Source organism: Melopsittacus undulatus, chromosome 10, assembly GCF_012275295.1.
Source record: "Melopsittacus undulatus isolate bMelUnd1 chromosome 10, bMelUnd1.mat.Z, whole genome shotgun sequence".
Classification (NCBI taxonomy): Eukaryota; Metazoa; Chordata; class Aves; order Psittaciformes; family Psittaculidae; genus Melopsittacus; species Melopsittacus undulatus.
The window spans coordinates 23862277-23877064 of NC_047536.1; the positions used below are offsets into that span (position 1 = coordinate 23862277).

The 14788-nt window shown below is 40.9% G+C and overlaps 1 protein-coding gene across 3 annotated transcripts in view; it reads right to left on the reverse strand.

Annotated features, from left to right (window-relative positions):
- Positions 1-14788, reverse strand: part of LOC101872730 (cadherin-4) — a 457816-nt gene that overhangs the window by 72861 nt on the left and 370167 nt on the right. For all 3 annotated transcript variants that reach the window (XM_031047633.2, XM_031047634.2, XM_034066742.1), the window contains one exon: positions 5634-5806. In XM_031047633.2, coding sequence (XP_030903493.1) covers positions 5634-5806 — 173 coding nt within the window. The remainder of the gene's footprint in view (positions 1-5633; positions 5807-14788) is intronic.

Here is a 14788-nt window from a genome sequence, read left to right on the forward strand (position 1 = left end):
GCCTCATGCTGCAGCAGATATTCCTCCAGCCCTGCTCAGAGGAGGTGGCACAGGTCTGCAGAACATCACACTGATATGCAGTGAAGGGAAATAATTAACACGGGCAGTGATAATTTAGAACATAATGCATTCCTTTTGTTATATTCCAGGGCTGGTGAAAGGATTGAAAGCTGCCGGACTCCTCTGTCAGAGGGAAGCTTCCTGGTACAGAAAGCAAATCTCAGCCTGCACTACCTGTTGGCTACATTTAGTAGAGTATGTACAGAGTATATAAGAAAGGTATAAGAAGTAAGGTATTATAAGTATATAAGCAAGTATATAAGCAAGGCTCAGCCTGTGTTACCTATTAGCTACACTTAGAGTATGTATTCTTAGAGTATCAAGTGGATGGAAGAGACAAGCCCAGATTAAACCCACTGTATTTGCGTGATCTCAAACTAGTCGATTGCTCTCTATAGTACTGTTTCACAAAGGATAAATTATAGAACTCTTAATGGCTAACCTAACTCCTATCACCAGTGCAATGCCTTGTTTACTCCCAGCCAACATTTGAAATGAAGGAACAAGGCTCTGGAAAGCTGCTGCAATGACCTGGAGATAAAAGTATCCAAAATAGTTACTACTGATGGTAAAACCCAATTCTTGCTCAGTTTTTGGAGGAGCAGAATACTGTTTGTTTTTGTTTTTTTAATGTAACTTTTCAAAAGTCTGCTCTATCAGAAAAGTCGAGTTGCACCAAAACCAGTGTTGGAAAAGAAATCAACTGTCTTTGTTAATAAGAAGAACTTTTCCTTTTCCCCACAAAAATCCTGCCATTTCATTCATAAATAAAATAAGCCACTAACTCAGTTGTTGGCAGGCTCTCCCTTTTATCTTTCACTCACTTGAGAAAGAGTAGCAACATCATGTTTTTGGAAAGCCAAGTGCAGTAATCATAGAATTGGATTTCATGTATTTTTAAAAGCATTTGCAGCAGCTGAGAGCCAATCACTTTTAAAAGAAATATAAACAGAGAAATTCAGAAGAAGCAACTCAGAGCTCCTGACTTTCTTCATTCCTTCAACATGAGATGAATGTGCTGAGAAGGGACTCCTTTCTCAATGAGATTTAAAGAAGTTAGCAACATTACACTACAAGCACCACTTATTATCTCAAATAAGCTTGCACGACATTTGAGCTGTCTCGATGTATACTGGCCTGGCAGCAGAATGTGGGATCAACCAGCTCCCTTTCTCTCATTGCTTTTTTCTTCCTCCTGCTTGCTCAAAGCCCGTGTTCATAAAATATTTAGGGGAAGCTCTTCAGAGGTTGATATTGTCTATACTATAGCCCCAGTGCAGGTTTACTGTACTACTGAGACAGATATTCTGCCACCAGAGAAATCAAAAGAGCTGATGGGGTTGATTTTCTGCCCCAGGAGCTTACTGTCAGACTGACAGTCTGGGCTCAAACCCTGCCTGGGACGCCAGTGTGAGCAGCAGCGGATGAAATGAGCTGACACACAGAACAGATCTGGTCCCTTTTGCATGGGTGTAAGGAGAAACGTCACTTATCAGAGTGGATAAATATGAATGAATATAGAAATTAATATAGAAATGAATAGAATGAAATATATATAGAAATATATATAATGAATATAGAAGCAGAAATATGAATGTTCTGCCTGCTTCTGAGCCCCAGATGGGGACAACTGACCCTTTATTACCTCTTATGATCTTGCAGCTGAAAAAAAGCGAGCTATGACATGGAATTCAGATGCACTGTTAAATTAAGCTATGAATTAGGCAGCATCTCCGAGTAGTACCACCCATTTCTGCAGCAGCCTGCCACAAATTCAATAAGCTAGTATGGTCCTCTCCTATCCCCTGAACTTTGTTACAACTTGTTCATCTCATGTGTTCACAGCCTTCCCTACTAATCCACACATTCTGTGCTCTTAGCACTATTTGATCTCTCCCTCCTAGCTTCATTAAATCAGCTACAGACTTCCTACATTTCCCTGTATTAGAACAAGTATCTGCTTTTAACCTTTTCAGCTAAGCCTGGCTGTCTGAATGCACCTTTGAACCTCTGGCATACTCTAAATCCCTATCTTTTTCTCTATTAGTTCAAGGGATAGATGTGCCTTTGTTCCGCCTTTGGCATTTCTCACCCTTAGGCATCCAGGAGCTTAAATCAGGCTGTTGCTAAATTGTCCTCTAATAATTTTCATGAAGTGCGGTCCAATTATCTCTGTCTTCCTTGGGGATCCATTCAATTAAGCAGAGTCATAATGAGTGAATAGTTACCATGCACTGTAACCATATTTACATCCAGATTAATGGGAACCAGATAAGAGAACTTTAAAGCCATCACTATTATAACACCTTGGCTTTTGATTTTGTTATTTTCAGTATCAGAGGCATTTAGAGAGACCAGCACAATTTGAGAGGCTGAGTTTTTAATTTTCTCCTTGGTTGGTGGAAATGAGGGTTTAGAAACAGCAGCAAACTACACATATTTGTCTTAAAACAGGTTCCTTGCAGATTAACCAAAACACTTCTCATGGCACAAAGCAAGCTGAAGCATATCCAGTTTTTTGGACATTTCATGAATTGAAAGTAACGTAAAAAACCAGCAACAGAGCCTTGGGCAACATGGTCTAGTGTGAGGTGTCCCAGCCCATGGTAGGGGGTTGGAACTGGATGATCTTAAAATCCTTTCTAACACTAATCGTTCTATGATTCTATACATATTTAAGTGGAGATGCTGAGAATATCAGGTATGCAACAGAAAGGTTGAGCTAGAAATACCAGTTCTGAAGTGACTTTTCTCCCCTCTGAAAGACAAATGCTGGATCTGGAACACGAACCTGTCTCAGATTTGGAACAGCTTTGACAGTTATTTTCATGCCTGCTTTGAGGCACCTTTGCATTGCAGGAGGCAAGGCAGAAGGGTCCAATGGAGGCTGAAAACCTGGTTCTGTTTCAGCACAGCTTAACATAATAGTGTCATAGGCACTGATAAACGTGTCAATAAGCATTTGGAAAAATAACTGGTATCCAGGGAATTCATCTTGGTTGTAGTAGTTTCAGCTGAATAGGTCAGATTTGTTAACATTTTAATTTACACAAATCTGCATTCCAAGTACTACTCTTCGGCTCCTTTTCCTAACAACAAGAAAATGTCAGCAGCTAAACCAAATTTACTCCTCTAATAGCCTTCTCCAGATTCCAGGAAAAACAAACAAAAACAAAAAGTCCCAATCTGTGCTACAGTTATGGGAGTGCTTAAACACATTTTTCAATTTAAACTTAACACAATTTTATGTTCATAAACCAGAAACTTTTGCCAATTCCAGATGTAATCCCGCAAGGCAGCACAGAGCTCTGGGAATAAGCATGTAGCTTCAGGGCAGCCCCAGGATTGCGCCCAGAGCTGGTTGTTCTGCCTTCATCCAAGTGTCTGTTGCCCAACCTGGCACCAGCTTGGGACACTCGACACTCTATTTCCATATGCAGTGTGCCAGCTTGCCTTGATTTCCCAGATCCAATGCAATAGGGGAACTAACATGAAGCATATGGTTCCCCTGCAAGTTTTTAGAATACTTCAGATGCAGTAAGACAAAACTGGAAAAAGATGATGTTTTGCTTATCCTTTCCCCCTTAATTATCCCTTCCTCTTTTTTTTTTCAGCTGATTTACTAAGATTAAAACCTCTCTCCCACTAAGCTATCTTGATCTATGTCTCTGAAATAAATACAAACCAATAACCTTTCTCTGTTCATAAGGCCCTACCTCAAAATGCTGGCCCCCACTGATGTCAAGGGGGCAATAATACTTCTGTCATTTCCATAAAATCAGCACTTCCCTGCCAGAATTCAGATCTCTCCTCTGAGTACCCTGCCACTGTCCATCCCCCTGAGGCTGCCAGCAGTCTCTACAGCACTTGTTTCTCCTCTTTGACTACAAGCAAGCTGCAGGCTTCAGCCCTGCCTAGGATAATCCACCTGCTTAAGATTCAGCTGACTTTCTGGTTCTCTACATAAAAAGAGCAGAGAAAGGTCAAATCCGCCCCAGGTTGTGCTTACAAAGCCTGCCACATCAGGTGGGAGGGAACAGGCTCTGGTGCTCCTCCTGCTCCCCCAGTTCTGCTTCTTGTCTTCACATCTGGAATGCTCTTTGCTCATCTGACCTTCTCACTGGAAAGCTGTTTCACACAGTGTCTGCCCCTGGGTTGACTTGCCCTGAAACTGTGCCTTGGGCAAGACCCAGATCCACATCACTTCCAGCCAGCAGCCCCATCCCATGCTGGTCCCCCTGGCTGCCCGGGGGCTCTCTGCTTGCTGCTGAGCTGCTGCCAAAGCTTTTATCCCCTCTCAGCAGTGGCTCTGCAGCCACATTTGGGATTCATCCCAAAGCTGCTGTGCAGCTCTGAAGCCAAAAGAAACCCCTCTGAGGTGCTGGAAATTTTCACCCCTCTGAGTTGGGTGTCCCAGGCAGGAAACCCATGCACCAGCCTTCATGTTCGGCATCCTGCTCATGCCATTCCTGCCATCAGTCATGGGGGAAGAAGGGAGAGAAAAGAGAACAAAATCAGTTTCTGGTGCCTCCTCCAAGGAATGCCACACACTGGGCTCTCTCAGAATGGATTTCACTGGAATTCTTACCTCTGTGGACTGCCCGAACTTAAAATATCTAAACCTAAGACTATGTAAGTCATCACTTTTGTATCTGCTGCATAGCCATGCTGTTTGTGGCTGTTTGCTTCATGAACAAATGGTCCTTCCCATCATTTAGTTGATCATGATCTACTAATTGCATTGGACAGGTAACACTCCATGAACCACACAGAACAGTGGAGAAGAATTTCAGCTCTGGGATTCTCTCCCTTCACACCCATTGACCTCCATCCCCTTCTTCCCCAGACACTGCAACCCACCACTGATGCTACATTGATTTTTATTTAATGCGTGAGGTATAACTGCTCTGTCCTTGAGCTATATTCACAGCTAGAGAAGGCAGAGCTCTGAGAATCATCCTATGTAGCTTATAGTGAGAGAGCATGTTTTTATCAGTAGAAATGAATTTTCTCCTGCATTTGGAAAAGCTGTATATTCTAAAGCACCGGGAAGAAGAGGCATTAAAGGCAGAGCTTCATGCAAAACTAAAGTCACTGGAAGATATTTTCCTATTTTGGAAATGACACAAAGATCACGACACATGCAAAATGTGTTGAGTATAGGCTGTGTAACTCCCTCCAAAGGTAACACACAAGAACTAAGCAAGACAGGTCTAGAAAGGGCTATTGATGTCTGCCACTTTGTCTCACAATAGAAGAACAAATGCCAATTTACTCATCCCCCTGCTCCTTCTGGAATATTTTTTACATCTTTGAGTTGTACAAATTTACGCAAGAAAAATATCAGCTTCATGAGTTTGAAGATTCTCCCAGGGTTTCATCGACTGGATATGGATTCAGACAAAAATACCACATCAAAGCCAGGATGCCTCACAGCTGCTGCAGAAGCAAAGACCGCGATCTCCATGTCACAACTCAAACTTTTAGAGGTTTAGAATTCAAAACAAGATTTGGGCTTTTTAAGTCAGTAACCCTCAACAATGGGAAACCCAGTAGATGGCTTTTAAACTCACCTCTCTGTCAAGCCCAGCAGCCACAGTGACAATGTCACCTGTCTCGCTGTTAATTGTAAACATATTTTGTGATGGGCTCTGTGGGGTCTGTGTCACGATGCGGTACCTCACCATCCCATTTGCTGTAGTACTGTCATCTGCATCGTTTGCTGTCACTGTCATCACGTAGGTACCTTGGAACAAGAGAAGATGAAACATCAGGACTATCTCATTGCAGAGCAGATTGCGGTCCATTGACTCAGGGTCATGCATTTTACTCAGAAATATTATGGAGTAGACATCCCATTTCAATGCAGCCAGCTAGGCAAGGTGAGGATTATGAAAACAGCAGACCGCTGAGACTAGATGATCTGTAAGGATATTGATTACACACAACTGGTATATAGTGAGAAATCATATCAGGTTATCTACGATTAAATTCTAATTCTTTCAGATTGTAAATTTTAGGGCATCATTTTTTGTCCTGCAGTTTCATAGTTTCTCACAGGAAATTTCTTTCCATCCAATCACTGCATTCACATGCATTCAGACATAGAGTTTAATACCCATCAGATTTCTTAGCAGCTTCAGAAGGACCCCATCATGCCCAGCGCAGGAAGCAACTGCCTGCTGCCTCCAGTTCTTGGAGAAGCATCCACCCTTCTGGCCCTTTCTGGAGGAGGAAAAAAGTATTTCTGCAGAGCAAATGGAACAGCTGCTGCCCAGCAGGACAGAAAATCAATGATTTGGTGTGTGTGGCCAGTGATGCATTGAATCACTGGTTTGTTTCTTGCTAATCACCAGTGTCTCCATTTGCTTGCAAAAAAAAAAATCCCTACTTTCTAGATACTGTTGGGAGTGCACTGATGCACTGACAGGCTCATTATTACTGGAGTTTGGCAGCAGGGTGTTGTGTTAGAGTGGGAAATTAGCATTATGAGGGTAAAAGATCTTACTTGATTGGATGGACTCCTGCAGCTGCATGGTCCTGTGACCCCCCCAGAGCTCATAGGGCCCAGCTTTACACTTGCCATACTGGTAGGAGAGAATGACTAAAAGGGCAGACACATACTGCTTACAAAAAGCAATCTGTGACAGTGGCTGAACCTAATGATATGAGACCTGAAAGGAGGAATGGGAGGCAGAGAGATAGTGAAACCAGACATAACCTCGCTTAGTAATGACCAAACCCAACAGCAGCAATGGAGAGATGGAAGGAACTGCCTGAACACTGCTCATTTGGGAACTCTGAGCAGATGAAACAACTTAGGAGTGTGCTGTGCTGGAGGGATGCAAAGTGGTCCCAACAAGAACCTGAGCTGATTCAAGACAGAGCCATGTGCTGTTCTGCAGAAAGAGCTAAGTTTGTTCTGCTCACTTTGTTAGATGTGAGCCACTGGCAAATTCGAGGATGTGGCTACATCAACACTGCATCATGTCTCATCTAATTAGCCCAGATTCTCAGCTTGTCACAAAGCTACCGAGCTTCCAGTTCAGAGAAAGCAGAGAGCTGGAGAGCTTGCATCTGTTGCAAGGGAGCTTAAAAACATACTCTGTGCTCTACACAGGCAGATCTGCCAATGGTTCTGACATGCCCAAATTCTGTACCCCAGCTGAGTGTTTTTAAGCCATGTGATATGTAGAAAATGCCCCCAGTACCTTCCCCAACTTTGGGAAAACAACATTTCTCAGTATTAGCAAGAAGTGGCCTCATAAATTTGTATTTTGCGCTGTGCAAAGTGCTTTGCTGATCTCCTTCCTTCTAGCTCAATCAGGCTCTTTTTGTTCTCTGTGGTGATACGTGTTCCTGTGAGTTTTCCTAGTTCAATAAGAATTATAGATTAAAAAATAAATTAATGAGTAAAGCAAATTCTAACGATGAACACATTCCTATTTTTCTGCAATAATCTGGATTCACATTTGTGAAATGAAAACAAACTATTCAACAACTTGAACATTTTTCTGATCAATAAACTTCAGGAGAGGGAAAGCACACTGACTTGAAAGAAGACTAGAAGCAATGAATTTTCTCCTTTCTCTTAAAATATTCTTTTTCCGCTTTTTGCAAAACTAGTTATCATGAGACAACTGATACAAATAAAGAAGCCAACCCTTAGATAAGTACAGGGGAAATGTACAGGAGAAATTTAAATAGGAAATATGCTGAATGAGATGTTTGATTTGGAATTTCTGTTATCGTAATGCATTCTATGCTGTGAAAATATCTCTGAGTAGAATGTCAAAACCTGGGGCTAATGAAAACAGAAGTGGAAGAGGAAAACAGAATCTATTTTAGGACATGTGCAGCCTTTGGACATATTCCAAAAAAGAGGTGGTATTTCATGATTCACTCCTTGTGCAAGAAACACCTCAAAAAGGAAAGTTATTTGGGCTACTAGGTTCAGAAAAGGGCACCCCACAGTTATGGTTCTTCTTCATCTGGGATCTCTCAGACTGCACTGTAGCTTCCAAAATAAACTAGGAAAGTGCAAGTTGGTATGTTCCCAGCTTGGCTGGGGAACCCAACAGGCTGCAGCTGTGATGGGCATAGGGTGAGCTGACAGCAGCTATCCTGTAGATGGAGTGCACAGTCGGTTTCCTTCACTCTTTCCCCAACCTTTTCTATTCTTCCCTGCAGTGTAGCATTGGACTGAGCACATCTGCTCTAGAAAAAGAGAACTATTTCAACAGCCTTTGACCTACATCCCCATAAAGGGAGATGGGAGTGGATAAATGTCTCTAAGGTCATGAACTAAGCACCAGGGAGCTGTACTTCAAGAAGCAATCTGCTCCCTAACTCATACCTTTAATTTTGATTATGAAACCCAACCACAGAGAAAATAGAGAGGAATTTGGCATTAATTACTAACTCATAATTTAATAAAATGGCCTTTGCAAAGGATCCTTTGTGGCTGCAGCACTCTGCAGCACATGATGGAACTGCAGCAGCCACTTCTTTCCCCGGCTCTCCCTTGGGCTACTTGTCTGACCATAGTCTGCTGTAAATCGGCTCAAATTGTTTCTTCCTCTGTGCAGTCTGGGTGGTGGCTGATATGTCCCTTCCCATTCCTATGCATATACATTTCCCACCCGGCAATGCTGATCCAAAGATATGAGCACAATGGCATCTCTTGTTACCCATGCCAAGGGTACCACTCCTTAGGTCTGCTCTGCGGTGCTGGTGCAACGTACATCACCATCTACATTCCACTCAGTTTTCTGTACATTTAGGCTGTCTTTAAGCAACAGATAACCTCTAGGTACATGAGTGCTGCAGTGAATGACATAAACATATATCTATGCACAAGAGTATTCAGCAGAACAGTGTGGATATATACTGCTACAGTCTCAAACATCTTCTGGGTGCTATATAAAGTCTCCCACTATATTAAGATGTTTGGTGATGATTTACCTGCTATAAAAGTAAATAAAGTTATGTTTTTGTGTTCTATGCATGGTGATATATCTTCATATACTTTACATTAAAATAAAGGAAATACATTCTCATACCCAGCCCCTATTACTACACAAATTAGGCAAATATACAGTGGCAGACAGAAGAGTTCTTACAGAGAATGGTATTATTAGGGTTTCAACGAAAAAGCACAAACTGCCCAAGCTGGCCCACAGAATGTGTGTATGTGTTTTCTGTAAATCAAAGTATTAACCACACCACCTCTAAATTGCTGTATCCTACCCAAACAGAGACTGGAAGCAGCCACTACAGACCAGAAACACTAGGCAAACGCCTCACATTCAAGACCCTCACACTGCACTTTGCCAAGTTGACCTTGCCCATAGCAGGGGAGCTGGAACTAGATGATTTTTTAAGATCCCTTCCAACCCAAACTGTTTTTTGATTCTATGATTTTTGGGCCAGACCTTGTCAGTGGTGAGGAAGCCACAAGAAAAGTGCAAAAAAGAGGCAGGAGGGGCTCTATGCTTTCAATGCATGAGAGAAGCATTAGCTTTACTCTTCCCCTCTGAAGGGCTTGCTCTCAAGCACACTGATAACATTAAGTGAATGCATCAAGAGCCAAAACTCAGGAATTTGCCCCAGTCTGTGCAGTGCATTCACATAATGAACACCCAGTCCAGACAGCATTTGATATAACTGTATTAAACTACACACCTGGCCTACTAAGTTAGGTAGATAACGTGTTGAAAGAAAACCACTTCTCATTAAAGAAGGCACACAGTCTGTTAAATAAAATACCTAACCTAGTACATCATGTCAATATTAAATCAAATTTGTTACATGTTGAACAGCTCTTCCGAGAAACAGATTGAATTATCATGCACAGCTAGTGATGACAAGATTACTGTGCATTAGCTTTCATTAACTAATGCACCGAGTTCATATATCACCTGAGTTAAAATTAATGTATGGCATGATGAAGGAGATCTATCAGTAAAAGGCAAGACCCCAAGAATTTGCAACTTCATGTGTTCCCTTTGATTTCCATCTGCCATCTCCTAGACGTTATTTTATCAAATGAGGTGTTTTTGTTTCAATCTAACAAAGGACAAGACACATGAGACAGATGCTTGAAAGCATCCCTTATGGAAAATATTCCCTTTAGATTAATTAAGCCTTCTACAGGATAGGCAAAATAACTCCTTACAGAACCTGGGGGGATGGAAGCAAAGGGAGATAATTTTTACCTCTATATTCAGTTTTGTTTATCAATTTTAAAATTGATTGCATCTATTTGGAAAAAGCTGCAAGAAGTTTTTGTTAGGTTTGTTATATCTCATTCCAACTGTACATGTTGAGTAAAAATATAAGGAAAACAAGATAGTTGTCCTGTGTATGTGTAAGCAGATAAGCATACATTTGTAAACAAATGTCCACCCCAAATCACTCTGGAATCTGAGAATCAGCTCAGACAGTCTCCAAGCATGCTGAGGAGTGCTAATTCAGATCATGTTGTCTGCAAGCTCTGCTCTCCCATCTATGCAACTTCACTTCTCTGAAAAGACTGAGCTTTTATGGTTTTAAGGCATACAAACAGTATCTTAGTTTTGCTCCCAAAGTACGCGTTTCAATTGCTTTATAATTACAATTTTTCTGAGCTGGTTTGATATCCATTAGTAAGATTTAATGCATGCTTAAAAAAAAAGAGCTAATGGGCACTTGTCAGGAGTCAAAATAACAATAAAAAAAAGAGATAAAAAAACCTTTCACTTTGCCCTTTATACCACATATCATTATAAAAATGCACAATCCTCAGTTTACTCATGTGATAGAAACAGAAAAAGCTAAAACTTCATCCAGTTTTCACTGATAATACTAATTCTCTACTCAGTTTTATCTTACAGTTTATGTTTTTTAATGGCTGGTAAATGGTTGCAGAATCATTAAAGGTTGGTTAACCTTCTCAGTCTAATTTTGACCTACAAGCTACTTAATTTAATCATTCCCCCATAGAAAAGGATTGAATCATTATGTGCAGACATGTGGTGATGGCCATATTACATTAGATCTTCATTAACCCAAGTTAATAATGTCTTAGTACTAATGGAAACCTCCCCTAACTCCTAATTTTTTTTCACCCCAAATTGGAAAGCTCACTTAGTGAATACCCTACATCTGATGCCAGACAGAGAGAAGACAGTAACTGCTGATGGGAAGATTAAATACTGAAAAGTGGTGTAAAATTCACAACATTTCTTGAAAATATTTTTTTCCACTCAGAAGTGTTTCCTGATATTAATTTTTCTCCCCACAGAGGATGGGAATCTAATGCCAATACTCATGATAGGAAAACTTCACCCTTTAAGTGATTTCATTCATTGCAATAAGTCTCAGGGACAGAAAGACAGAACACTAGAAAAGCAAAGGCATCAAAACTAAGGTGCAATGAGAAGCATGATGGGATCCTAAACAAGTCTTCAGAGTACAACTATACACATGACTACTTGTATACAGCTTCCCTATGCAAAATATGATCTTTCTTACCCATAAACATGCTTAAGTGTGCTTGTGCTATGATTTTTTTTAATTGATCAATAAAACTAAGAAGATTCTTCCATTACAATGTGGGACTTGAGGTGAGGGACAGGAGGGGGCTGTCTTCAAGTATGCAGATTGCAATGCTGATGAGCCATCCCAAGCTGGTTTTACTTGCCGTACCTGGGGTACCAGTAGCAGTCTGGATGGCACAGAACAGAGCTCCTTATGGGTGGATTTATCTTGCCAGTGAGTATGATTCTGAGAACAGTGTTTGGAGAACTGTTGTAGTGTTAAAGACTAAAACATCTCAGCAAACTAATCTGTATTCTCAAGTAAAAAAAACAACAACTTCGTGGGTGATTTGAAGTACTTTCATGCACTCTTTGTTGAGGGTTTCAAATAAAAAATGGTATTAACAGCAAACTTGGTCAGGGTACACTTGATCCCATCATGTAGATCACTTAAGATGAGGTTGAACAGCTCAGTATCTATCCCTGGGAGACCCCACTAGTGTCAGGTTCCCAGCTGGAGAAGGAGCTATTCACCACCACCTGCAGAGTGTGTCCTATCAGCCAGCTCCCCACCCACTGCACAGACCACTGGTCTAGACAATAACAAATCAGTTTCTCTAAGAGGAGGCTGTGGAAACTGTATCATATACTTAAATTGCACCCCACATGCTGTAGGTAGAAAACTAAACAGAAAAAGCACTCTCTTTCTGAGCGATATTCCTTCAGCCCTAACAGAGATCTACTGTCATTCTCTTCCACCATTATTTTGTAATCATTGGCAAATTTTGACCTTTCAAGCAGCTAACCTAATTCATAAAGGATGCCACTTCCTAATTAGTGGAGACATCAGATTCTCAGCCTTCAACAAGGCAAGAGCCATTCTAATGAGAATAAAGACAGCAAGCAGTCTGGAGAAATGACTGAGCAAGTTGAAGGGGTTGCTGTCACCCAAAACTGAAATAATACCTTCTTATTGTTAGAAATTATATAAATACCTCTGGAGAGGAAATGAGTGGATGCACTGAAAGCAGTGTGCACATGGGCACGGCCAGATTTGGAGATAACTCCTGTAGAGCAGTCTGCAGCCTACAGAGACCTCGCATGTTGCAGAGAAATAACAGAAGTAAAACATTCAGCCTCTAAGCAAGTAGTTTTGACTGCATAAATCGATGAGCCTCAGCTCAGCTGAGCTCCTGCAGATGAATCTTCTTGATTCCCAGAGTCGAATTCAGAATATAGGGAAAGTGTAACTCAGGATAAGATATCCTGAAAGCTACCACAGAACTGTGCTTGAAAGTGTGGCTGGGTTTCATGCTTAACTGAAGGTGTATGGAACTAGTGAATCCAAACAGACCCAGATGCAAAACCTTAGACTGAATGCATTGTCCACAAGGCCTGAATCTAATCCTTGAATTTTAGCAATATAATGTAATATAATAACTATATTATAATGTAACAGAAAGTAATTTAAATACTGCAATTATATCATTCTATGGCATTTGTAACTGCTGGTTAAAAGGCAGCAGAGAGTGGACTTTTGTAACTCCCTTCTAGCATGGCCTCAAAATGTGTTTCCACATTTTTTTCTTTATATCAAGTTGGTCGTTTCTTCTGGAGTAAAAAAAACATCAGCCTGGGGATTTGCATTTTTTCCTCACCTACAGCCCTATAATTCACTTCCTTGCTCTTGGGACCAGATGCTTCTGAAAAGGAAATTAAGAACACAGCTTTCATAACCATTCACCTTGAAACAAAATGGAAAGCACTACCACATCTGGCTGCAGAAAAACAATTCCTTATCTTAAAGTTGTTCTTGGCTGAGCAAAAGAACTTTAAAAAGAATACTGTGCATCTAAAGTCTGTGTGCAATGTGTGAGAGAATACATGGGTTGGACAAAGATATTTCTAACAGTAGATAAACTGCAAGGATAGGAGTAGCACCTACCCAAGCTGCAGAAGATGGCACCACATTGATGCGTGTATTTGGGCTTGTGATGAACCCAGAAGCAATGCACTCAACATGTGAAGAGCTTTGGGATGACTGGCAGAATCTGTTGAAAACCACTCTGGCTCTTGAAGATTTTACCATTTTAACTTTACATAATCTCTAGTTCTAGTGCTATCAACACCCTGGCTGCCCTGTGCCATCCGCCAAATCAGCCGAGGTCTGCCAACCTGTTCAGGTGCTCTGTTGAATTAGGTCCTTCCTAAATGCTCAAATTAATTTGCCTCCAGCTGGTAAAAGAATATTTAATGTTTTAATTATGAGCAGCACTATGGTGGGTTTGGAATGGTTTTTACTGGAAGAAAGGGGTTTTCACTCAGCTTCCTATTAATTTTTAAAGACGAACCATCTTCTCTTCAGATCTCCAGCACTGCTGCTTTCATTTCCTCCCCTGCCACCCAGCAGCACTCGCTCTGTTCCTTCACTGAAAGAGCAACCTGCAGGACACCAGTCATCTCTTTCTGAACTGTACTGTCAGGTTGGAGAAGAGGAACAAGCCAGAACAGCAGAATACAAATTCTCCACATGAATATATATAAAAACGCAACTATATGCCTTAAAAGATTAATTTTGCAAGCCTTAAATTGCAGTTTAATTTGAAAACTAATTCAGCCTCATAATTGGCTTTCCGTTCAAATCACTGAGGCTAAAGATTTAAATTCTTAATATTCAGATGACTTTCAAGTTTCTGGCCCCATCTGTGCATTAGTCCATGGTGCTAATCTCTGAGGGAATCTTGCTGGCACAGAAATAAAATAAACAAACTGGTACACTAGTAGAATAATCGGCTTTTAAAATCCTTGGGTTTTTGTATAGCTCTTATTTTTATGAGATTTCTTTAACTTAATTTGCCACATATAGATTTGGCTCCCAGCTATTCCATTTTTCACATGGCATGCCATCAACAATTATTGTATGAGAGTTCCATGAAATCAGGAGGAGATTGGGAGATTTTAAATGACAACATTCCTCACGTAAGAAATACTAATATTCCTTTGTTTTGGAGAACTGTCCATACTTAGCATCATTCACACTGCTTCCAGGGAGTGTGGCAGGAGGAAACTGTCCTACACAGCAACATGAGAAAGAAAGAGCTGGATGAAACTCTAGTTTAAAAGAAGCTACTTGGACTTCTGCTTCTGACTTGAAAGATGTATTCAGAAAGTTAGTGAAGTGGAAAGGATGAATGGGAATGGAAAAGGCC